The sequence below is a fragment of the Corythoichthys intestinalis genome, chromosome 11 (genome assembly GCF_030265065.1).
Source record: "Corythoichthys intestinalis isolate RoL2023-P3 chromosome 11, ASM3026506v1, whole genome shotgun sequence".
NCBI classification, from domain to species: domain Eukaryota; kingdom Metazoa; phylum Chordata; class Actinopteri; order Syngnathiformes; family Syngnathidae; genus Corythoichthys; species Corythoichthys intestinalis.
Window position 1 is genome coordinate 10,486,128 of NC_080405.1, and position 26,778 is coordinate 10,512,905.

General features: G+C 38.5%; 1 protein-coding gene across 1 annotated transcript in view; it reads left to right on the plus strand.

The window, feature by feature from the left end:
* LOC130923598 (A disintegrin and metalloproteinase with thrombospondin motifs 2-like) overlaps positions 1–25,724 on the plus strand; it is a 303,489-nt gene extending 277,765 nt beyond the window's left edge. The window contains exons 16-23 of the mRNA XM_057849369.1: positions 2,159–2,239; positions 2,317–2,480; positions 3,503–3,659; positions 3,763–3,898; positions 8,021–8,228; positions 9,843–9,972; positions 18,806–18,892; positions 23,147–25,724. Of these exons, the coding sequence (XP_057705352.1) occupies positions 2,159–2,239; positions 2,317–2,480; positions 3,503–3,659; positions 3,763–3,898; positions 8,021–8,228; positions 9,843–9,972; positions 18,806–18,892; positions 23,147–25,137 (2,954 nt within the window). The 3' untranslated portion in view covers positions 25,138–25,724. The remainder of the gene's footprint in view (positions 1–2,158; positions 2,240–2,316; positions 2,481–3,502; positions 3,660–3,762; positions 3,899–8,020; positions 8,229–9,842; positions 9,973–18,805; positions 18,893–23,146) is intronic.
* The last annotated feature ends 1,054 nt before the right edge of the window (positions 25,725–26,778 follow it).

Here is a 26,778-nt window from a genome sequence, read left to right on the forward strand (position 1 = left end):
CTTGAAGGTCACCTTTGACTTGATTGCCATAAATTTCAGATAGTTCCAACTGGAGGTCTCCAATTTCCTCTAACATTCCATTGATGAAAATTTACCAAAAAATCTCTCAGAAATTTTCAGCTATGTTTTAAAGCTCTTTATATTCATTTATTTATTTATTAAAACGCTGGTTTCAAGAGTAAATCCCAGATAGCAGACCGACGTTGAAAAGATGTCGAATCAACATTCGGCTATGGATCTTATATCGTGAATGAATGTTGACACCCAACGTTGATTTGTCTACACTTTTGCACTTTCAGTTAATATTGTGCCGTAAACTTATTTCAAACTTAAGCCTGCTCCTCAGTCTGACAAGCTTCGCTGCAAACCTGGCCACCAATGCAGTCTGGGGAATAGCATAGCCACTTCTGCACAACAACAGCTAATACATATTCTGACGCATCCATCCCCATCTGCCTCTTCAGTGAATCTGAAGAATACATACACACAGTAATATGAAACAGTAACTGAACCTTTTGGAATTTCTCACATTTCTGCATAAAATCACCGTCAAATGTTATCTGAGCTTTGTCAAAATCACACAGATGAAATAACAACAAATAACAGCTTTAACTGAAACCACCCAAGTTTTCATATTTTAATGAGGATACTATGCAAACAATGACAGAAGGGGGAAAAAAATAAGTCAGTGAACACTCATATTTAATATTTTGTGCCCCCCCCCCTTCTTGGCAGCAATAACTTCAATCAGACGCTTCTTGTAGCTGCAGATCAGTCTGGAACATCGATCAGGATTAATCTTGGCCCATTCTTCTCTACAAAACTGCTGTTGTTCAGTCAGATTCCTGGGATGTGTGGCATGGGTCGCTGTCTTTAGGAAATGCCACAGCATCTCAATGGGGCTCAAGTCTGGACTTTGACAGAGACATTGGACTGGGCCAGTGATTTCTGTAAGTCTTTAGTAGACACGCTAGGGTTCTTTTTTTTACCTCTCTGAGTATTCTGCGCTGAACTCTTGGCGTCATCTTTGATGGTCAGCCACTCCTTGGGAGAGAAGCAACAGTGACAGACTCTCTCCATTTGTAGACAACTTCTCTGACTGTCGATTGATAACATCCAGACTTATAGAAATGGTTTTGTATCCTTTCCCAGCTTTATTCAAATCAACAATCCTTGATCGCAGGTCTTCACACATCTCTTTTGACCGAGCCATTATGCATTTCATACAATGCTTCTCCTCAAGACATTTCTTACCAGGTGTGTGTTTTATAGTGGGCAGGGCAGCTTTAAACCACTCATCAGTGATTAGCCACACACCTGACTTAAAATGTTTGGTTAAATTGGTTTCAATAGCTCTTTAAGTCTCCTTAGGCAGAGGGTTCACTTACTTATTTTTCCCCCTTCTCTCGTTGTTTGCATGCAATCATCAATAAATAATGAAAACCTATAAATGTTTGGGTGGTTTTAGTTAAAGCAGACAGTTTTTTTTCATCTGTGTGATTTTAACAAAGTCAGATCACATTCTTGGTGGTTTTATGCAGAAATGTGAGGAATTCCAAAAGGTTCCGATACTTTTTCAGACCACTCTAACAGCATTCACAATTAATTCATATCATGGAATTCAAGCAGACATCAAGGGTTAGATTAATAAACTTCAAGACAATGTTAAACCAAATTAGGGCTACATGTGGGAATGCAGCTATGATGGAAAAATGACCCCACGTTCTTTTGTGTTCATTAAATTAATTAGACTAGGCTCGATTGTGTAATATCTCGCGATTTTAGCACTTCATTTGGAAAAACAATTTAGTTTGCTTAACTGCTACTTAGCTTGCATCCAAGCTAACTAGGTCGTATGCCAATCACAGCAAATGCAATTTGTCTTACAATTTCGGCAACTTTGTCACATTGTGTTAGGCAAAGCGTTTTATATACAAGTAAAAACGCGGTTCTTCTACCAAAGAACAACGTTGTTTCAACGTCACTGTGAGGTGTCATCGGTATTTGCAACATTGATTCAACATTGTTTATTGTCAAATATTTCGATGTCAACCATACTGATGATTTCGATGGGAAACCAAAGTTTATTCAACGTTGGTCTGCTGTTTGAGATAATTAAATGATGTTTCTTTCACAAACAACCCCAAAACAATTTCAGGTTTCCTCAAAGTTCTTGAAATTCCCCGAGGGGCACGACACTTGCTGATCCAAGAGCTGAAATCTACTTTGCACACTTTTGGTATTGACAATAAATTTTTCTTTTACATTGAATTTCAGTTCTTACAGGTTGTAATCCATCTCATTTGTATTTTTTAGCTGTGAAAAATGTGGCTTCAGGACTGTTTTTTATAAATGGGGAAAATGAATGCCCAGAATCAAGATCGGTCATCGAAAAGGGAGTGGAGTGGGAATACGAAAATGACAAAAACAAGGAGACACTTCAGACTACAGGCCCTCTCAGACATGGAATTCTGATCATGGTAGGCTGTTTAGAAACCACTTTTATTTGTACTTGAGCATTATATTGTAATGCAGTGTTGTTTTTGGCAGCCATTTTAATTTTCGCCTTTATCTTTTGGACAAAAAAGTTTTAGTCATATTTTAGTCATTTCAAAATGTGTTCGTCTTTGTCTAGTTTTAGTCAACAAAAACTTAGATAAAAATCGTCTAATTTTAGTCGACAATTCTCAAAATGTTTTCATCAATAAACTTCAAAAGTTTTACTCCTTGAGTAAACAAATAAAAGGCTTCCAACCATTTCAAATGAACATGACATACGAGCACACAACTGTAGGGTCTACAAGGATATCACCATTTTAATGATGATAATACAAATAAACTGTAGATTCTACAAGGATATCACCATTTTCATGATGATAATACAAACTCAGCAGGAAAATAGGACATTATTTGCAATTAATTAAACTCACCGGGATGCCACAAACTGTATGTAAAATGTTTTCCAAGAGTTTAAGAAGACACTGAGTCACCTCGCTAAATATTAACGCTAACGTGAACGCTATGCTAATGCTACAAGTTAATTTAGTGTGTGATGATCACGCATCACAGACCTTTAAAGGCTAAAGCAACATGGCATATCTGGCCAAGATAACAAAGCAAAACTTACCAAGCAGCCTGGAATGGGCACGGGTAAGCATCTGTGTGGGCGGGGGGATCTGGTGGAAGCGCAGCACGTCACATGAGTGACACGGACAAGCACTGCTAAATGCGTGCTAACTTCACATACAATAAGAAAAATATCATACATTTTGAATTTATGACGGAAACTATAGCGAATTTTCATCTCGTTCTTGTGTCGTCAGACGACAATTGGCATCCATCTCGCTATGTTTTAGTCTCCCAAGACACGTTTTCAGCACGTCATCGTGACGTTGTCAAGAAAAGAACTGACAAAATATTTTCGTTATCGTCATCGTTGACGAAAACAACACTGCTCTATTGAAATATGAAAGCATCATAACAAACGTTTAAATCTCCCTAGGTGAAATTGCATGGCGATGAGGATGTCAATTTGTCCTATAAGTACATGATGAACATGGACAGTGATCCTGCCATCCAAAACAACATTCTGGTAGAGGACAGTGCCTACGAGTGGGCCCCTAAAAGGTGGTCCTACTGCTCAAAGCCATGTGGAGGAGGTACAAAGGAAAAATGCAATTAGAGTACTGCTCCTTTCCCAACCCCATTTTTTAATTGTAATCAAGCTTATATTATTCTTTTTTATGTGTGTGTGTTATGTAGGGAAACAATACCTGCGATATGGCTGCAGAAGAAAAGTAGACAGTAAAATGGTGCACAAGAGCTTTTGTAACAAATCCAACATGAAACCTCGAGGAGATGCTCGAGACTGCAACCAGAAGCCCTGCCCTCCACCCATGTATGGACAATACTACACTACACTACACCATGCTATGTTATACCAGTTTTAAAGTGTGCTTTGGTTCTTTCTAGTGGTAAATGAAAGAAAAACTGCCAAAGTACAGTTCAGTCATATTTAGCATTTAAGCTTTATACATTTGCATCTAATTATTCATTGAAATCCAACAATTCATTGGATGTTTGCCCTATCTTAAGTGCAATGTTTATGTTCAAATGGCATAATATTACAGTAGCTTATATTTATGGGGCCTGTCATGCTATTCTATTTTAATAATGGTCATGATGATACTTGGATAGATAACATTATTCAACAATGTGCTTTAGGGTGCTATACTACATGATGTATACAAAGTGTAAAAAGGGATCCTCTTATTTGCACTGTACTGTGACAAATTTTAAATATCTATTGTAACCAATTATAACCATTTTTAAATACCCAATTTTCCGGACTATAAGTCGCTATAGAGTATTAAGTTGTACTAGTCTAAAAATACGTCACGACACAGAAAAAGAAAAAAAAAAAACATAATTCATTCCGGGCTATAAATTGCATTGTCGAGGGAAAGCATATGTCCTCTGCAGTGGTGGATGAACTACTCACCGGAGTAAAAGTACAGATAAAGGTGCAAAAAAGTACTTAAGTAAAAGTACTTTCTTTAAAATTTAATGTAAAAGTATTTATCCCTGATGCAAAAATGTAATATACGTACGTTTTATATATGTGTATATTAGGAGTGGGAACCTCTTACTACCTCACAATACGAATTGCGACACAAATTTCACGATAACGATGATGTCACGATATGGAGATAAAACAATAATCGAAACATTGGTCATACAATAAATCTACAAAACAACTAATAAACAGAAAAACAAGTAGTATAACACTAGTAGTAAAGTATATCACTAGTAGAAGTCCAATACATTTGAACTGGGAGGGTGGCAGCAAATGAATCCCTCCTACTTCAAATGGGCCCCTCCCACTTCTTATGCCGTCAGTGATAGCCAATGTCAGGCAACGAAATAATTTTGGGCCATTTCAGGTCATTACCTGTTAGGTTTGAGGGTATTTTATGGGTCACTTCCTGGTGATTTTGGGGTTATAGAACAGGAAGTGTCCCGGGAATGAAAAGGCAGTGACTCTAACGTAACTGGAAGTGACCTGTAAATGCCCCGTAAACCGGAAAGAGTGCCTGTGAATGCTCTGGTTTCGAATGAACGTTCATTCATTCGCCCCTCCCAGTCCTAATGGATTGGGCATAGAGCGCCTTCAATGGCAGACAGAGTTAATTGAGACGCTATTATGATTGAAAATTTTGGTAGCAACTTGTTGGTTCTTTTTTTTTTTCTTCTTTTTTTTAAACATTGACACCTTTTTAAAACGATATCTCGATTCTTGGCATGAGCATATCGATAACCTTTTGAGATGCAAAAGATCACGATACATCATTATTTCAATATTTTGTCACACCTCTATTGTATATGTATATATATATGTATATACAGTATATATTTTATATGTATGTACAGTGGTATGAAAAAGTATCTGAACCTTTTAGATTTTCTCACATTTCTGCATAAAATCACCATCAAATGTGATCTGATCTTTGTCAAAATAACACAGATGTAAAAACAGTGTCTGCTTTAACTAAAACCACCCAAACACTTATAGGTTTTCATATTTTAATGAGGATAGAATGCAAGCAATGACAGAAGAGGAAAAAATAAGTAAGAGAACCATCACATTTATTATTTTGTGCCCCCACCTCCCTCCCCCAGGCAGATCAGGACTACAGGACTAATCTTGGCCCATTCTTCCCTACAAAACTGCTGTAGTTCAGTCAGATCTCGGGGATGTCTGGCATGAATCCATGTCTTTATGTCATGCCACAGCATCTCAATTGGGTTCAAATCTGGACTTTGACTTGGCCACTCCAGAACATGTATTTTGTTCTTCTGAACCTGTTCTGAAGTTGATTTACTTCTGTGTTTTGGATCATTGTCTTGTTGCAGCATCCATTGTCATTTTAGCTTCTACTGTCTGACAGATGGCCTCCACTTTTCCTGCAAAACATCCTGATAAACCTTTGAATTCATTCTTCCACTAATGATCGCAAGTTGTCCAAGCTCTAAGGTAGCAAAACAGCCCCAAACCATGATGCTCCCTCCACCATGCGTCACGGTGGGGAGGAGGTGTTGATGTTGGTGAGCTGTTCCATTTTTCATCCACACATGATGTTGTGTTACTCCCAAATATTTCAACTTTGCTTTCATCAATCCACAAAGTATATTGCTACAACTTCTGTGGAGTGTCCAAGTTCCTTTTTGAGAACAACAATGTTTTTTAGACAGCAGTGGCGTCCTCCGTAGAGTTTTCCCACGAACACCATTCTTGGCCATAGATTTACATATAGTTGATGTGTGCACAGAGATAATGGACTGTGCCAGTAATTTCTGTAAGTCTTTAGCAGAAATTCTAGGGTTCTTTTTGACCTCTCTGAGTATTCTGCGCTGAACTTTTGGCGTCATCTTTGGTGGACGGCCACTCCTTGGGAGAGAAGCAACAGTGCCAAACTCTCTCCATTTGTAGACAACTTATCTGACTGTTGATTGATGAACATCCAAACTTTTAGAGATGGTTTTGCATCCTTTCCCAGCTTTATACAAATCAACAATCCTTGATCGCGGGTCTTCAGACAACTCAATTGACCGACCCATGATGCGCATCAGACAGTGCTTGTCATCAAGACATTTCTTACCAGGTGTGTGCTTTATAGTGGGCAGGGCAGTTTTAAACCACTCATCAGTTATTGGGCACACACCTGACTTAAATTGTTTGGTAAAGAGTGCTTTCAATTTCTCTTTTAAGTCTCCTTAGGCAGAGGGTTCTCTTACTTATTTTCCCCCCTTCTGTCATTGTTAGCATGTTATCCTCAAAATATGAATAGCTATAAATGTTTGGGTGGTTTTAGTTAAAGCAGACACAGTATTTTCATCTGTGTGATTTTGTCAAAGTTCCTTTGATGTTGATTTTTTTGCAGTAATGTGAGAAATTCCAAAAACTTCAGATACTTTTTCATACCATTGTATGTATATATGACATCTCGCCTTGTGATATCTATGATTCGGACCTGAGCGCACGATGTGATGGTTGCGCAGCAAATGTAAATATAGTGGTTTTCAGATCCGGCGACTTAAATTTTATTTTCACATCATAACCGTTTTTGGGCTTGAGAATTGTAAGGTGTGGCGAGGGCATGAGAATGGCCTAAAAGTTGAGTGTAGAGAACCCTGCACTAGTATTACTTCAGTAATAAAAGCAGTTCAGAAGGATTGAATAGTTGCAAAACTTGGCATCAAAACCACCTTCACCTAGCTGCATTGCACACAGTTACACACCATGCAATCCTAGCGCTAACAAGCTTTCTTTTCCACAAAAGCTACAACGTTACAATACCTAAGCTCAACAATGGCCAATTTGTCAGCTTTCTTCAACTTTCGTAACGTGTACACAGCCTTTTACTCATGGATTTGGCTCGCCAGCAGTCCCGTTCGCCGCTTCTACTCCACTTTAGCCCCCGGCTTCGGTTAATCCTTTGCAGTGACTGAGTTGTCGTTCAGGTCACCGCCATTGCGTTTGTTTTCTCCGCTCAGAGATCCTATCCAACTCTGCTCATCTGTGGGGATAATTTACAAATGTCCAAATTTCTGTAGCTGCTTAGTGTTGTTAAAAAGAAGCATGAAGGATACCACTCCAACCTTCCAGTCAAAATATTCACAGACATGTTTGCATCTTTCAAATTGTTATTGCACTGTTTTGATTAATATATATTGAATGGAAGCATACTGTAAATACAGTAGACCTGATATGCTCAATTTGAGGTTCCTTTCTCACTATTTGTTCAAAAGAGTGCCTTCTTGCCGCTGGTTGCACAAAATATTCCTTTAAGAACTTACACAACTGAGTATAAATTGCAGGCCCTGCCAAATGTATAGTCTGGAAAATACATTAGTTTGTTTATTAATTATGTTGTTATTCATTTATTTTTGTGACTAGTTACTATTTTCACTCTGCTTGACTTTGAAAGTGGTGTTTCTTGCCTCCTGTAATACTCAACAGTTGGGTGACAGGGGAATGGCAGAACTGCAGCAAACCTTGTGGAAAAACGGGCATGCAAGTACGTTCGGTCAGCTGTGTCCAACCGTCAGACGACAACACCACTAGATCAATCCATAATAAATATTGCAACGATGACCGTCCGGAGACCCGCAGATCCTGCAACCGACATGCTTGTCCAACGCAGTGGAGAGTTGGACCATGGTCCCAGGTACTGAATGCACAAATTAGTGGATATAGAGGGCAAAAAAATATTCCTGTCCATTCCTACATCCAATTTGAAGCCTGAAGTTGGTATGGTTAAGAGATTCGAAGTCTTATTTAAGCATTAGCATAGACTTCATAACCTAATGACATGACTCGGGAAACAGGGCCAATTCCTAGGGGGTCAATTTTCATAAACTTCAAATTCCAATATTTTCAAAACCAAGGCTGCTAAACCTAAAACCAAACAGAAACCTACCTTAGCCATATATGAGTCTCCATGAGTATCAGCATCAAAAATTCAAAGTCGTTCCCTTATAAAATCCCGATTAATTATTTTTATATAAGTATATTAAGCTTCGGCTTCTCCCGTTTTCTTTTCGGATTGGATTAATTGTAAACACATATAAATGTTTGTTTGGATTTGTCATGCCTGAAGGGAAAATAAATAAATAAATAAATAGCACAGTTTTAAAATGGCTATAAAAGTCTCAGATTTTACGCTAGATGTACAAAAATCACCAATTGGAGACACAATCACCTATATTTTCAGGATCAATAGCAATATTTAACACATCATATAACATAAATATTAACATATCATAAGTTTTTGACAAAAACAGCAACTTAATTTTTTTTATTTACTGCAAATTTTCAACAGCTAATAAATCGATTTAACATCAGAAACTTAATACTTGAGGAAAACATGCAGAATCAATTATAAAAAATATGTAAATAGATTATTAATAAATTCTATATACAATCACAACTTATTACAGAATAGAATAGCCCTTTGTAATCATTATACACTATATACTGTTAGCGAATGAGGCTAGTGGCCGCCTGGCTTAAACAGAGCTTTTCTGGCGAAAATTCCTGCGAATATATGCTTATATCCCCGAATTCTTCATAGATGTGGACGTAAAACAGTCTCGATTCTTGGTGAAAAGCAAAGAACCCGTGCAGTTAGCGTTTACTTTACGTATATTGTCGAAGTACAATGCTACTCTGTTAGCAAATAAGGCTAGCAGCTGCCTGGCGTAAACAGCTTTTCTGGCGAAAATTCTTGTGAATAAATGTTTAAATCCCCAAATTCTTCTTATATATGGATGTAAAACAGTCTTGATTCTTGGTTAAAAGCAAAGAACCCGTGCAGTTAGCGTTTACGTATATTGTCGAAGTACAATGCTACTCTGTTAGCAAATAAGGCTAGCAGCTGCCTGGCGTAAACAGCTTTTCTGGTGAAAATTCTTGTGAATAAATCCTTAAATCCCTGAATTCTTTATAGATATAGACGTAAAACAGTCTCGATTCTTGGTTAAAAGCAAAAAAAAAAAAAAAAAAAACTACAGTTAGCATTTATTTCGCGTAAATATTGCAAACTATGAGGCTAGTCAGTTACGAAAATTAGCCACCTCCATGAGTACATAAAGAAGAAAATTTTTGCGAATAAATAAAATTTTCAGCACAAACGAATTACATAATTTTTCTAAATTTTTGCGTCTGATGGGGGTGCCTCACTTTACTTTTCCAATGCCAACTCTTTCTTTTTTCCCACCTCCAAGTCTGGATTTCATGCTGAACACCAGAGCTCATGGATGTTAACATATTGTGTGTGCAGTGTTCAGTAACCTGTGGGAATGGAACTCAGCAGAGGCAGGCTGTGTGCCACACCCGGGACAACACCATAGGCCTATGTCTGGACAGTAAACCTGACACTATCAGAATGTGTCGGATGGATCCATGTCCAAGTAAGTAGCAAGGAAATCACCAGCCTTCAGATAATCGTCCTGGCTTTGTTTTTCCTGTCAGAATACTTCATGGTGGCAAAATGTGAATGATTTAAAGAGACTGAGTGAAAAAAAATGTTATGTGTTTGGAATTTTTCAGCCAGATATACTCGGTCAATAATGTTTTATCATCACCACAAAGCTGTTCTAATCGAATGCTTAGTAGTATTGACTTCTGCACGCGATCAATGGAATTTACTGTATATGAAAGAAGTCAAGCTCATTGGCTTTCTTAGACATCAGATACTTAGATACCTACTACAGCAGAATAGAATAATCAAGTATCATTAGGGAGGAAAAGAACCACTTGGTAATACCTTTATCTAATTTGCAAGTTGTGATACTTTTTTAAACTAAAGCCACTAGGCCTAATACAATACTGGGGCACAGCGAGGCACTGACCAGTGAGCATTTTTTTTAGCACTTATCTATCATAAAAAGTCAGAAATGGCCTTAAAACTATATATACCATATTTTTCTGACTACAAGTCACACCGGAGTATAAGTCGCACCAGCCATAAAACGCCCAACGAAGAGAAAAAAAACATATAAGTCGCACCGGATTATAAATCGCATTTTTGGGGGAAATTTACTTGATAAAATCTAACACATAGAAGAGACATGTCATCTTGAAAGGCAATTTAATATAAAAATACAATAAAGAACAACATGCTGAATAAGTGTACAGTTCATGAACAACGAAATGCAAACATACTGTCCTCACCAGGACGATACGGCTTGGTCCTGGCTATACAGCGAGCTAAACGACAATGCTGGACGTCCACATAATTTGCTGAATCAATTTCGTCCACGATACCAAACAGGTTCGCATCAACTTAAATAAATAAATGATAATTAAGTGCTATTACAGCAATGACACAAACGGTTCGCATGCGTTCGCTAGCATTAGCACATCGTTCAAACAACCACACAACTGGCTCTAAGTGTCCGATCACGGGTGGAAAACACACAACAACAACAGAAAAGATGATCCACACAGGCGTTGCCTCTGTAGAGATATTTTACAAGCATAAACAATGAACGTAGGTTCGCAGCCGTGCATGCATGCACGCATTTCAGTATAAAAAAAGTCAATGATACAATTGAACACACATTGCCAAAGGCAGAACGCGAACATTGCCATAGCTATTAAGTGTTATTCAGATAACTATAGCATAAAGAACATGCTAACAAGTTTACCAAACTATCAGTGTCACTCCAAAACACCAAAATAACATGTGAAATGATATCATAATGTGTTAAAAATTTCACACATAAGTCGCTCCTAAGTATAAGTCACACCCCCAGCCAAACTATGAAAAAAACTGCGACTTATAGTCCGAAAAAAATATTGCTATATTTGAAGTACCATAACATTCACAGATTTAACGTTTAATTCAGTTAATACGGTAATCAAACCAAATTAGAAGTTCCTGTAAAAAAAAAAAAAAAGTTTTTTTGTTTTTCAGCGGTCGGTATTCAAAATCAACTTGTTGATAGTCAATTCACCTCCGCTCATGCTATTCAACTTCCATTTCTCCATCATCTCTTCTTACACTCTGCTGCTCTACTTTCTCCGGACAGAAATGGATATATATCACTGTAACTTCATGTAATTAATCAGTGTTTCTCAACTTGTAGGATGTAACCTACAAGTGGTTTATGTTGCCTAGGTGGATTGCCTACCTTACCACTCTCATTCCTCCTGGCTGAATCATCCTTGCTGCGAGAAAAATAACTTTTTAATATCCATTTAAAAGAGAAATGCTGTTTTTCTGTCAAATAGAAATAAAAAAAAAATTAGACATATTGTTACAGATTGCAGTAACAAATATAATGCTTATAAAACAGCTGAAAGTTATGATGAGCACACATACAAAATTGTTAGAGGTTATATCCCAAAGATAGGCAATTAATTCATAAAGATTGATTCTATTCATTTTGATCACATAAACAAATAGCAATAATAAAGCATCAGTAATGATACAGTTCAAATACCACATATCATATTAACACAATCTTAGACAAAGCTTTTGAGTAAGAGCCTCCCACGCAAATCAGATTTAATTGTCATTGTATTCATAGCCAGTTAGCTTAAAGACAGCAGCTAATCTGATACTTCAATTTATGACCACAGTTGTTTGCCGCAGTTGACTGCCTGATACGTGAAGAGTAATGTTGAACAATTTAAATTCACAATTCATGGGAATAGGCGACCAAACATACATCAACAAGGATGTGCAATTTATCTGCACTAACCTGAAAAGCAGGTGGGAAGATGTAATTTGCACCGTCGACTGTATGATTGGCAATTTGGCACACGCACCGTAATATTGATGTTGCATTCACATCTAGTTGGAGTAATCGAAAAAAATGATTCTCCATTACATGGCGTCTATAAAAAGCGCCAAACAGTCACTCAACGTATGATGTATCATTGGAGCATTAACATATGTTACTCTTCTTTGTAGCAACCATGTTTTTATCCCACACTACGACTTTACAACACATCAGAACGATTTTCCAACTTGGGAACTCAGATCTCCCGATACACAGCATATTTCGCATAGGTGCTTCGCCGAAGTATAAACTCATATGCCTTTCACAGCCAAACTTATGTGCATAAATTATCATATATTAAGGAGTCATTTACAGATTGTGTCGATGGAGTGTATAGAGTCATATGACCATATTAAATAGGAACATTCTGTAAATTATGCTATGTAGATTTAAAACTCCAAAGTTATATATATATTTTTTTTTTAACCGGTGAAATTTACACTGGGGCGAGTGCCGTAGTGAAATATGTCTGGTGACGCCAATGACTGAAACTACCAAGGGTATGTCATTTTCCTTTTCCTGAATTATTAACCAGTTCCTCATTGATCATGTTAACTACATCTACATTTCCATCAAATCCATTATTTAATTAACTTAGCTGTTGAAAAGTAACTTTTGGTCTCATTTCTCAACAATTTAACCCCTCTTTTACCTTCTTCTCAACTAACAGGCCACACTTTAGAACAACTGTAATCTCTCTCGCACAGTACACATACTGCTTCATTATCCTCACTGCCAAAAAACACTCTTCAAAGTCTGACTTTAATGTAATATGCTCCGAGTGGTGGATGTTACGACGTAAAAGTACTTTGTACTTACATAAAAATGTGCGTAACTGTACTTTACTTGAGTACAAATATGAAATGGTACTTTTTACTTTTACTTCACTATTTCACAGCACGTATCTATACTTTTTACTCCACTACTTTTCGAAAATTGTCGCCTGCATTACACGTTACTTTTGTTTGTTTGTTTTTTCCCTCATTGTGAATTGATAGTTTTGTTTTCATGCCTGCGACGCAATCGTTAAGTCTCGTGCAACTATACCGTAATTGAGCGCTAAAGGCAGCAACACGAGTAAAAGCAAGATTAAGCAGGTGAACATTATATTGACCAATCAAAACCAAAAGTGAGAGGAGCGCGCCGCCAGATGGGTGCTGCACACTCTTGTACAGTAGGTGGCTGTATGTACCTGATCGTTGCTTGCAATCAGCGATTAACCTAAATTTGAGGTTTTGTTTTAAGATTGTTAAGCTTCTGTTTACAGTGCTGTCAATTTAATTGCTTGGTTTTTTCTATTCTGCACAGTTTAAAAAAATGAGCAGTCAATAAATGTTCTCATTCTTTGAATATTAGCTCAGATATCTGTGTTTAAAATATATTAAGTGATCCCTCACTACTTCGCGCTTCGAACTTTGCGCCCTCAGTCCATCGCGGATTTTTTTTTTTTTTTTTCAAAAGAAAAAAATAATAATAAATGCAATATTTTCTGGAGCTGTACTGATCCGATCACGTAGTGTCTCACTCTTGCTCCTGCCGCTTTTCTTGGTCAGGCAATGCACTGAAGTTGCTTATTAAAGTGAACGATCATTGACAGGCGTTAAGGTTTGATCTTGCCAGAGATGCTGGGAAGCCGAAACGTCAAAGTGCGGCATGTGTCAACCATCGTTGAAGTTGTTAAACAGTTGCTGTAGCAACTCATTGTGTGTAAGTCAGCAGTTTGAACAGATTTTAGTGGACTCACTCAATGAAGTATTTCATGAAGACAAGCATTTTTCTACTGTATTCTTTTTTAAAAATAATTCGGTGGGAAAGTAACATGTTTAAAACTTAATCATAATCATCATAATTCACAATCATAATTATTACATTATATTCTTGTTTAAAAATAATTCGGTGGGAAAGTTAACATGTTTAAAACTTAATCATAATCATCATGGTTCACAATTATAATTACATTTGAAGTGCTTAAAAAACATATATGAAAATGTATATATACATAATTTCTAAAATAATATTATGTGAAAAAAGTGGGAAAAAAAACATATATACATATGTCTTATATGGATCTATTTTCAATGCCAAATCTGATTAATACTTTGAACACACACACACACACGAAAAAAAACTTGCTTCTACCCACTTCGCGGTTTTTCACTTATCACGGCAGGTTCTGGTCCCCATTAACCGCGAAAAACGAGGGATCACTGTATATATCTATATCTATGTACTGTATATCTACATATATTATATGTATATGCTATATTTATATCCATATCACATTTTTCATCAGGAGAAAATACTTTTACTTGCAATGTAAATTTAAAGTACTTTTGCATCTGTACTTGAATTTGTACTTGAATGTTTTTCTTTGATACTTGTACTTTTACTTAAGAACCGGTAATGTTTTGCCCGTGTATCTGTACTTTTACTTAAAAAAAAAAAAAAAAAAAAAAAAAAAAGTGAGTATTTCATCCACCACTGTATCACAAAAATTGAAGTATTTTCCATATAATAAATTTATGGGCACTATAGACACTTATTTATCTATTGTCAAGAGCACTTTTCTTATCTGGCTAACAACTGGTGTTGTATATACAGTAAATTTGTAGCATTACACCTTTACAGGTGTGTTTGTAATGGCAATCTAACAACTGAAGCCCCAAAAAATGAAATCTGCACATTCCACCCATTACATTCCAACACTCAGTATTCCAAAACGTCAGGAGTGAAATCGCACCTCGAGTGCATTTGGGTACGCGCCGTCCCAAACACCAATGTACCAGTAAATATCAATACAATGTAAAAGTTTGCGTCCGACCTTCTATTTCTTAATGATGTTTGACAAAAAATTGTTTACTAAATTGAAGAAATTATAGTATGGAAGTAGACAAGTCTACCCAATTCCTTTGAAAATTGGGTGCTTTGATATTTGTTTCACAAGATCAAATGTAAGAGATTGACATCACTTCTCTTCGACGCATTGAAAAGAAGTGTATCCAGTCAGAGGCAGTTTTTCTCGTGAAAATTACACTTTGCCTACCAACCGTAAGAAAAAAAATAATCATACAAGCCATTTACCCTGCTGTCTCAAATAAATTGAAAGGGTTTCTATTAAAGGTTGGAACCTAACGATTCCATTACGATTACGATTCAGAGGCTACGATTCAAATATAATATAAATAGAATATTACCTATTAGCTACCTATTAGCTGCTTTTAATGTTTCTTACATTAATTCCAAAATTGTTCAAAAATCCTCTCAGGCTAAAACAAACAACTGTTTTAGTATCAAGTTAACAGTTAAAAACAGCAAATAAATTACTCAAGTCCCAATTCTGTATCAGCAGCTTTATACTACATTCAATTAATTTAATGTTGTGAATCAACCATTAAAGTTGTTAAAATTGCTACCATTATTACATAATTTCCCTTCTACTTTTGACATGTCAAAGTTTAAAACTGTTTCATCATTTAAAGATAGATTCACATCAAGATTTTGCTGATATAGGAGTATTTTAGATAAAAAGTTAATTAGGTTTGCTAATACAGAGCCTCCCACAGAAGTCTACTGCTCTAAGATGACTGCTGTTTACTAACGCCAGCAAGTCTGTCATTTCGCATCTAGTTATCTATACATGTTCTAACGCCGCCGTCGTCTGTCATTTCACATCTAGTTGTATTCATATGTGATATCTACCGTAGCATTACTGTGGCCGTTTGTTTGTAACAACTAGTAACTGGGCGTTGTTTGTAGCGACTGTCGGCCGCAGTCAGGTATCATCGTTTTTTTTGTTTTTTTTATCTAGCGGCATGAGTTGAACATGATATTTACCCTCGGTCCGTTCCTCATTGCGTCCTGAACACCGCGCTGACTGTGTTTTAGTTACGCTTTACCTGGTATAATTCAATAGTAGAAATTTGGAGGTTTGTGAATTGCTCTCAAATCTTCCACGGCCGAATCGCGAATAATCAAAGAATCGGCAATTTCGTACGCCTCTAGTTTCTACTAGTGGTGCTGTCTGGGAACACTTAGGCTTCGTTCATACTACAGGTCTTAATGCACGAATCCGTTTTTTTCGTGTTTTTCCGACTCAAGCGAGGCATTACCTTGACTGTCTGAACAGGACAAGTCGCATAGAAGTGGACCATTTCAAATCCGATCTGGGTCACTTTCGTATGTGGTTTAAATCCGATCTGGGCCACATTTTTCCAGAACGTTGCGCGCGGTCTGAACTGGCAAATCACCCAAATCAGAATTCATGCAGCAATTACGTTATTAAAAAGTGAGCGAGACAGCGTGCTATGGTAGCGATGCACCTGTGTGTTAGCGCCTAGCTTGCCTTGAACACGCGATCGATCCATATAAACTTTGAATATAAGCCTTAGCGGGGATTATTTACAAGTATGTCTGTTATTTGTGACGCAATGACGTCAGCAAAGAGCGAAAGCGGCAGGCAGGACTGCAGCGATGTGTGGATTGTCTCGCCCTATGTTTGTATATTTGTATTTGTTATTAATAAAGTTGAAAAACAGAAAAAACAAAACGACAGCAACGATGTAGCTTTGCATTAGCTTCTAGCTTGAACTCTGCTTTTAGGCACGAAGCGGGTTTGACCACAGTCATACAAAAATCAAATGAAGAAAAGGATAAGCCTGGCAATTGACGATTTTTATTCCGTGCGCCGCCGAATGAGCAATATTTTATGATTGCTTCCATGGCCAAGTTGGGGCAAACTGACGCACTCACGTCATTTCACACACACACGTAAAGGCTTATGTGTGTGCGTTTATGCATTCTATCAGTCCATATAAACTTTGAATATAAGACTAAACTGGGATTATAAATGTCTGTTATTTGTGTCCTCTTTTTGGAAATCAAAATATGATCACCCTGGAACGACATACAGCTAGCAAGTGTAATTTGTTTTGATGCTTCTGCGCATGCGGGTCACTTTGCTGAGCGCATCTCGGACTGCGAATTAGGCTAGGTTCATACTACAGGTCTTAATGCACAAATCCGATTTTTTGTGATATCTGTTTTTTTGGCTTGCCCGTTCAGACTGCCGTTGTCCATTGAGACCATTCAAGTATTACGCATGCTCAGGGCCGGCCCAGGCCATTTTGGGGCCCTAAGCAAAATAATGCAAAGGGGCCCATATTTTTGGCCCACCATTTCGTCACAGTGTACTGTGAAACCCATACATGCAATCCAACCCATACGTCCATATTTTGTATATTAATCAGATTTTATTGCACTGCATACTTCAAACTTCTCACCCCAAATGGTTGTTTGTACTTACAGTAGATAGCGCCAAACCTTTTTCTAAAAGAGGAAAGAAAGAAGTTAAGGAAGAACTTTTATTTTTTTAAGCTTGTAATCAAGTATCAAAAATCAAATAAAGCAAACTGTAGTAAACAAAATAGAATATAAATTAAACAATTGCCAGATTGGGGGCCCCCTAGTGGTCAGGGGTCCTAAGCAGCTGCATAATCTGTGTATAGGCTGGGGCGGCCCTGCGCATGCGCACTAATTCGCAGTCCGACATGCGCTGAGCAATAAGACCCGCATGCGCAGAAGCATCAAAACAAATGGCCACACATGCTGGCTGTCATCCGTCATTCCAGGAATATCATATTTTGCTTTTCAAAAAGAGGACACAAATAACAGACATAAATAATCACTGTTTAGGCTTAAATTCAATACTTATATATGGATCGATATCATGCACGTACTGTCTGTGCATGTCACACACACATACAGGCAGTTTGCCCTGACTCTCGGCCGTGTGAGCAATGTTGAAATATTGCTTTGAAATACTGCTCATATAGTGCAGAGAGAAAACCGATCATTCTCAGGCTTATCCTCAACCCATTTTTATTTTTGTATGACTGTTGTCAAGCCCGGCCCTTCCCCAAAAGCCGTGTTCAATGCAAGCTAGGCGCTAATAACGCACAGCTGCACCGCTACCGTAGCGTCTCTCTCGGTCTTTGATAACGTAATTGCTGCATGAATTCCGATTTGGGAGACTTGACCGTACAGACCGCCGCAACATTCTGGAAAAACGTGGCCCAGATCGGATTTGAACCACATACGAAAGTGACCCAGATCGTGCTTGAAATGGTCCAGTTCTATGCAACTTGTCATGTTCAGACCATCAAGTCAATGCCTCACTCGAGTCGGAAAAACACGAAAAAATTGGATTCATGCATCAAGACCTGTAGTATGAACCTAGCCTTAGTGAGCATGCGTGATACTTGAACGGGCCCAATTGACAAACGCAGTCTGAACAGGCACGCCAAAAAACCAGATATGACAAAAAATTGTATTCGTGCATTAAGACCTGCAGTATGAACCTAGCCTTAGGCTTTTGGCACTTGCAAGATCGTGTGATGTTTTGAAATGCTGGATAAACGTGACACAGTGCTTCACACCAACTCTTCTGTCTCCGCAGAGGGTTCACCAGACTACAATAAGAACGGCAACATCCTGATCCAGTGGCTATCCCGCCCCAGCCCCAATTACCACAAGAGCTTCTCACGTAAAACCTCCATCCATAGTTCCCAACCCGGCCTCCACAGCAGCAGCTGCAGCTGCATCTCTGTTTTCCGCTGGGCTCTACCCATCTCTGTCCTCTTATCTCAGCAGGGCCGCCCCGGGTTGGCCCCCTGAAATTCCCCTCCTTTACGTCCTGTGCCTGTGCCCGCATCCAAGAGCGAGCGGCAAAGCTTTTGCTTCTCTTTATGGGGAGGGGGGTGCGTCTCGTCTCGCTCTCTCTCACTCCTCGTGTCCGAGACGGCTCTGACTGGGGCAGATCTCTGGCTCCTGTGTGTGCAAGCTGGTTCTCTCTTGCTCTGTCTCTCTTGCTATCTCTAGCTCCCGTGTGGAGCATTGTTGTTGTAACCGCTGGCCAGTTGAAAACTCAAAAGAAACAACAAAAAAAATGATACGAGAAGGTGATCAAAGTGGTAAAGCACACGTGTTTTTTCGGGGGGAACCTAGCGAGACGTGTCAAGAGAAGAACGTGCAGGGGCCTCCACCTGTATTTGGTGGCCATGTTTTGCGCGAGCTTTGTCCGTCGTCATGGGTTACTACTTTGGGGTTACGGTTGTGCTTGTTTCTTTTTATAGCACACTGTCATTGTGAGAAGAAACCGATGTTAACCTGAAATGAAAAAGGTATATAAATATCTATACAGAAAAAAATGTTTTTAAAAAATATATACGAAAGCTTTATTGTGAATGTGATCTTGTCACAATGAGGACATGTTTGCTTAAGTACTCATCTCACATCCTGGTTCCATTCGGGGATGAGAATGGCGTGTCATTCAAACGTTCCATTTTCAAATTAACAGGAACTCAGCCACAAGGACAGGAAGTGACATAAATGATTAATTTTTGGGAAAGGGAACTGTGAGGTGAATAGCCTTAAAGCAAAGGCTGATTTAAAAAAAAAACACACACATTTAAAAAAACAAAACAAAAAAAAAACAGGGTAGTCTGACCACTTGTGGTTGCTTCCCATTTCACCTCTTCATCAGCCATCCTCTCTGACTGTTATACTAAAGTTCAATAAATGCAGCTTATTTGTGCTCGCAGACTTTAAAGAAATACATATATAAATATATTTGTATTCATATAAATATATATACCTATAAATCTAAATCTCTATGAATAACAATAATATGAATAATGTTTTACCATGAATAAGCTGTAGCTTATTTGCCTAAAACCTTTGGACTGCTATTGATCGCTCAGATCCCGACTGTTATGTGTATTTTTTTTATTATGATTTTATTTTTCACATGAACACAGAAGAATATTTAATAAAGGTAAGGTGTTAGGGGTGGGGGTTAGACCTATATTATGCAGGACTTGGACAGTTAGTTGCCTCTCCATTTCTCTCTTAATCAAGAGTTTAATTTCACCTCACGTGTTTGCTTTAAGGCTCCAATCACTTTTCGTCATTCACATTTGCATCCTAGCTCCATGTTTGTGTGTCCGGTACGTACGTATGCTTCGAGTACAGGAGGAAAATACGTGTGGGAAGGGAGTTGTTGTGTGTGCTCGTGTCCACATTTGGGCTTCTCCACCCTTCAATCAGCTACAGAAATACCTCATAAACTTTGATTTCACGAGTGTCTGGTGGTATCACTTTTTTTCCTTTTTTGGGATGAACACTAACCACAAGAACAATGCCTTATCTTGGATTGAATGTAATGGCATTTATCTGTGAAAGAGATGGCTTTACTCATTCAAAGTTTCACTTGGAATAGAGGCAGCTTCAAACCAACTTAAACTCACACCCGCCAACCGTGAAACCTACCAAGGAAATGTTGGACCCAATGTCTGACTACAGGGAAGGGTTTACAAAAGGCCTAGGGTATTGACACATATTACACTTAGTTAAAAAAAAAAAAAAAAAAAAAAGCAACAAGAAAAAAAAAACTTCAGAATTTACACTTCATTGTATTGTGATCACATATTTCTGTTGTGACTATGTAGCCAGCTATCCAAGGTTTCCTTCTGCTGGAGTTGGACTATAAGCGACCAAGCCAGATCTAGCAGTGCGATACTGTATATAACATTGGTGTTGACTGTATTTAATAATGTTCATGACTGTTATCTTCTATAATATTCTATACTATGGGTAACTGTTTCGTGGCTTCACTGGCCTGTTGCGTGGGGCTGGCTAACGTTTGGTTAACGTTGAAGAAACATTCAGATGGACTATGTGCACTGCGTCTATATGCACTTTGATTTATCAGGGAAATTGTATTAATGTTTTGTAAATGTTTCATATGACACTTAACGTGCCATTCCAGTTTTTACATCATCATGGAAATCACGGTTTTCATTTTGACCGCAAATATAATTTACGTACATTTTTTTTTTTTTTTCCCTCGGTCGGTCGTTAACCAGATTGGTTGATTTCCAAGTATTGAAGTGTTTTACCAAAGTGACTGTGAACTTGTAACTTTCGATACAGTTGAATTATTTTTCTTAAGAAAATAATATATCTATATATTGAGCAGGGGGCGTACATTTCATTGGTTAAGTTCCTGTCATTCTCAAACAGCAAAGTTGTATCAATAAAAATGTTTTGAAAACTGTCCCTTTTCTCTCGTATCGTATGGACTCATGAAACAGCTCCATATCCGTATTTGAAGTTAAAAAGTGTAGCGCAGTCCGAGCTTTTCCTTGGTGAATCCAATTAAGTGAAAGGTGTTTTCTATGACGGTGATTTAATTTGAAATCACTTGCGATTTTTCCATTTCAATTTCTGTCAACGGCATAGGTTTGCATAGGGACGCTAGGGACATAATACTACCAACTTTTCAGGATGCTCAAATTATCCCCACCAACTTTTAAGCAACTTTATTTGCATTATACAATGCATTGAATTATATACTGTAGATAATTTAGATTGTGTTCCCATATGTTGTAAGGATAGAATAGACCCTACAATTATTAAATGAATTATTTTTATTATGTTCAAACTTATATTTATCCCTCAAACACACGTTTGATTGGCTGATGACTTAACGCCCCACCCCCCTCCCTCCACACAGACACACACGCACACTCACAGATTAATGTCAACAACATGCCGCCCCTTTCGAAGAAGGATATTATTTTTCGGCCAGTAGCAGCCACTGTAAGTTATGTAAAAAAAAAAAAAAATTTAAACGTCAATGTGGTGGAGGTGGGGGAAACGCCACTAATTTTGCTACTGAAAGTCCAACCTGCATCAGAGTTAGCATAACATTAAACTGTGTGAACTTGCTAACCTGGAAAACTACAAGGAATAACAAAGTCAAGCTCGCCGTCCCTCATTTGGATCATTGTTTGCATAATGTATGTAAGCATTATGGAAATGCAACACGGTGGCTTCAGAGTGGAAGTCCTTTTTATCAAAAAAAAAAAAAAACTGGGAGCTATCCAAGAATTGGTCCACTTCAGGGGGACACTGACATGAAAATGAACAAGTACTGACATCAGAAAAAAATCTGTGAAATGAAATCACACATCAGAATTTCATGAGGGTACTTTGGTTCGAGTCTTAGGGTAGTCTAGGTTGCCTAAGCTGTAGATCGGTCCTTGGCTTGTTTTTTTTTTTTTTTTTTCTACTTCATTAATTTTTTTCCCACATTGCTTATACATTACAATACTTTAGTTTCAGTTTAGGGGTGCTACAGTGTCCCCCAGCAGTGGACTAATTCTTGAATAGCTCATAGTTATTTTTAATAAAGGGACTTGCACTTCAAAATCTTTCTTTAGTAGGTTTTAAAAACATGAATTTGAATCGAACATTGTATCACCTGAACAAATACACATGAAAGTTAGTATAAGTCAATACAGATTTATTTTCCATTCATCATTTAGACTATCAATTAATTGGGTTCATATTTATGAGAAATGTAGCCCTCACCCAAATTCACCTAATCTCTTTGGTTTTATTAATTTCTCGTCGCCAGCAAAAAGTGTATATGCAGGTTATGCTGTTTTAACGTCTCGACCAATGTTGAGACCAAACCTATGCCCTTGATTTCTGTGGATTTATCTCAGCAGAATTCTTCAAATTTGGGGTTTCCTCTTCTTCCTCTCTGCACGCTCTGCTCATGGCCCAGCTTTACACCTGTTCTTTGCACGGTGTGGAACCACAAACTCCAACACACATCTATGCATGCAAAAAAAATAAGTTAATTGTTGATGAAGCTTTCTGTAATGTTCCACAATACATACAACATGTACACTTGCAATGCAAATAGACCACCTTTTGTATTCTTTCACAGGTCGCCGTTGTCATGGAGACCGCTCTGTGTTCTGCCGTATGGAGGTGTTGAACCGATACTGCGCGCTACCAGAGTTTCAGCGTCTATGCTGCAAGACATGCAGTAATTTGACAGATTCTCCAGATTTAAACTCCACATCAACCCCCGCCAACTCCACCCAATCACCCATCACAGTTCATCCACCTACTAGCCTCACTTCTTTGTTCACCTCCACCACCCACTCAGCTGAAGATATAGTCACTGCCATTCCAGATGCTACCACCGACTCCTGGACCATGACTCATCCGCCTACATTCATCATTACTTCAAGCCATCATACCACCTTGAGCTCAATAGGTACCACAGAACTGATCAACACCTCCTCAAAAGCATCTACTCCATCTCCCACGATTCCTGTCATCTCACCCGACGCAACCAAATCATTGGTTTCAGACTTTCCAGAGGCAACATCAGAACCTACTCCTTTGCCTGGACCAGGATTAGACATAAACTTAAATTCCAAACAACAGACCACCATAACTACGTCAAGCCTCAGATCAACTACGGACGTGCCCACAAAATTAACAACAGGCATTACAGTAAACAGTACTAAAAGACCACTTGTATTGAAGCCTAAAAAGGACACACTGCCCAAGAAAATTGCCCCCAAATTGAATTTACCGGAAAAGAAGACTGTACAGAATAGCAAAAAAGTATCTAAACCAAAGATCAATCCCAAAACAAAGACAAATACGACCCCAAAAAAGATTACACCACCCAATAAAAAGACAAAAGAAGCTAACGCTTCTCCCAAAAAGATGACCACTGCCAAAACAACTCCCAAGAAAAATAATGCAAACAAAATTCCCATACACACAACTCCAAAAAAGACTGCACCAGAAAAATCTCTTTCCAAAAAGACTACCGCTGCTAAGACACCTCCAAAAAAGACGACACCAGTCAAAACAACTCCCAAAAAGAAAACCCCAATCAAAATGTCTCCCAAAAAGGCCGCACCAGTTAAAACAACTCCCAAAAAGACTACTTTAGCCAAAATGACTCCCAAAAAGATTAAACCGACCAAGGCGACAATTATTAAGCCAGCTATTACAAAACCAAAAAAGACCATGCCTGCTCACACCCCTCCCAAAAAGATTTTAAAGACGAGCCCAAAAAATTCTAACCCAGTTAAGCCATTACCTTCAAAAAACTCCTCTAATTTAAATGTTACAAAACAAAACAAAACATTAACTACCCCGAAAAATAAGACGAAATTTAACCAAAACATAACAGTGGAAATGACGCCTGCAACAAGACCTTCACATCCCACAACATGGGCCACTCCATTCTTAAGCCCGGAGTCAACCACAGAGTATGTTTCTTCCACTCCTCCGTCTACCGTGAGTTTCTATAATACTGCTGCAAGCCTTCCACGACAGGACTCGAGAGTCAACACCATATCTATTCCACAAAACTCAACACTGGCAGATAACGCTCTGCTGTCCGACAACATTTCTCACTTGGAAACCACAACTCCAAGCAATTTTGAAGATGTCACAATGTCCAGTGGAAGCATGCCATATACAGATGTCGCAGTAAGCAGCAGTGGAGCCTTTACGGTGCTTGGCGAAACTACGCTGCTGGATGACAGCTTGACTGTGATAACGCCAACCATCAACCTTGAGGATGTAACCAATCTAGCTTCGTCACCCTGGGACGACATGTCCGAGTATATCCCTGTGAACATTCCTGCTACTGCAGCAACAGCAGATCCCGCCACCTTGGTTTCCAGCACAACTTTAGCGCCCCAGCAAGGGCTAAAAGACAACAACTTTATCGATGTCTTAGACAACAGGCTAACCAACGTTGATAATGACATCTCTCAGAACAACCTTATCCCAAAGCATCGCCTCAATCTCCGGGAAAAGACCAGGAACAAACGTATTCAAGAGCTTCTGGAGGAAAAGCGAAACCTTCTCCTCCGGATGAAGAGAGCCCATGCAGCGCGTTAGAGCACAAAATGTCAATTCTCTTATAGAGACGAAAGCCTTTACAAGACTGAGCTGCCCTCAATTGGGGTTTCTAAACACAAATTGTTGTATCACTATTGAGTCAAGACCAGGGGTAGACAATAAGTTCACTGGCCCCACTATCAAAACCACTGGCCCAAGTCAATGCGTCTGTTATTGAGCCCAATAATCGCGAAAAAAAAGAAATTGCTTGAAAAACATGCATAACATTTTTTAAGGTAGATTTTATGAAAAATGCAGCAAAACGGTGCAAAAACATGAGTCTAGTGCAAATAAATTCTGCGGGAGAGCCCTGTGCCTGGGCAAAGCTTTCCTGTCTTCCCCTTACTCGGTTGTCGTGGCAACGATTTAGAAGTCAAAGAGATGGCAATTGAGGCTAACGATTTCAAGCTAGACCATCGTTATGACGATATTATTTTCTCCGTAGTCACACGGATGAATCATCACGTTATGTTCATACCATAGGGTTCATACTCATTGACTTTTCTCTGACTTACTTGTCTGCATACAGTGTATCACAAAAGTGAGTACACCCCTCGCATTTCAGCAGCTATTTAAGTATATCTTTTCATGAGACAAGACTGACAAAATGACACTATGACACAATAAAAAGTTGTTAATTTATTTTCCCCTCAAAATAACTCATAATATAGCAATAAAATCTAAACCCCTGGTAGCAAAAGTGAGTACACCATTTTGAAAAAACGTACATCCCTAAATGTCTAAATTGAGTACTGCTTGTCATTTTCCCTCCAAAAACATCATGTGACTAGTTACAGGAGTGCTGTCAGCATTGCTGCAGAGATTGAAGAGGTGGGGTGTCAGCGGTGTCAGGTGTTGGTGCTCAGACCATACGCTGCAATCTACATCAAATTGGTGTGCATGGCTGTCACCCCAGGAGGGAGCCTCATCTTAAGACGGTACACAAGAAAGCCCGCAAACAGTTTGCTGAAGACATGTCAACAAAGCACATGGATTACTGGAACCATGTCCTATGGTCTGATGAGACGGGCGGACTTTCTTGTGTACCTTCTTCGGAAGAGGCAAATCAGTACTCAATTTGGACATTTATTGATGTAAGTTTTTTCAAAGGGGTGTACTCACTTTTGTTGCCAGGGGTTTGGATACTAATGGCTATATTTTGAGTTATTTTGAGAGGAAAATAAATTAACTCTAGTATATAAGCTGCACACAGACTACTTTTTAATGTGTCAAAGTGTCATTTTGTCAGTGTTGTCCCCTGAAAAAATATGTACTTAAATATTTGCAGAAATGCGAGGGGTGTACTGACTTTTGTGATACACTTTATGTGGGGATTGATCTGCAAACTTCACAATAAACCTCGTTTGTTTGTCTCATTGTAGCTGAGCCAATTCCAGCGGTCTTGCCACTCGGGCTGAAACCTTCTCTCCCTTTTCTTTTCGCATTGAATTTCACTTTCCCTCAACTTCTCCAAAGACTTTCTCTTTTTTGTGAGGTCTTTTTTTCCTTCGGTGCTTAGCTGGGTGCTGGGGGTTTCATACACATGTCATCTTGTAGTATATCGTGAAGTGGGTTCTGAGATACTGACAGTCAATTAGCAGCAGTAATCAGGTTGCGCATGTTCAAGTGGGAGCGAGCGAG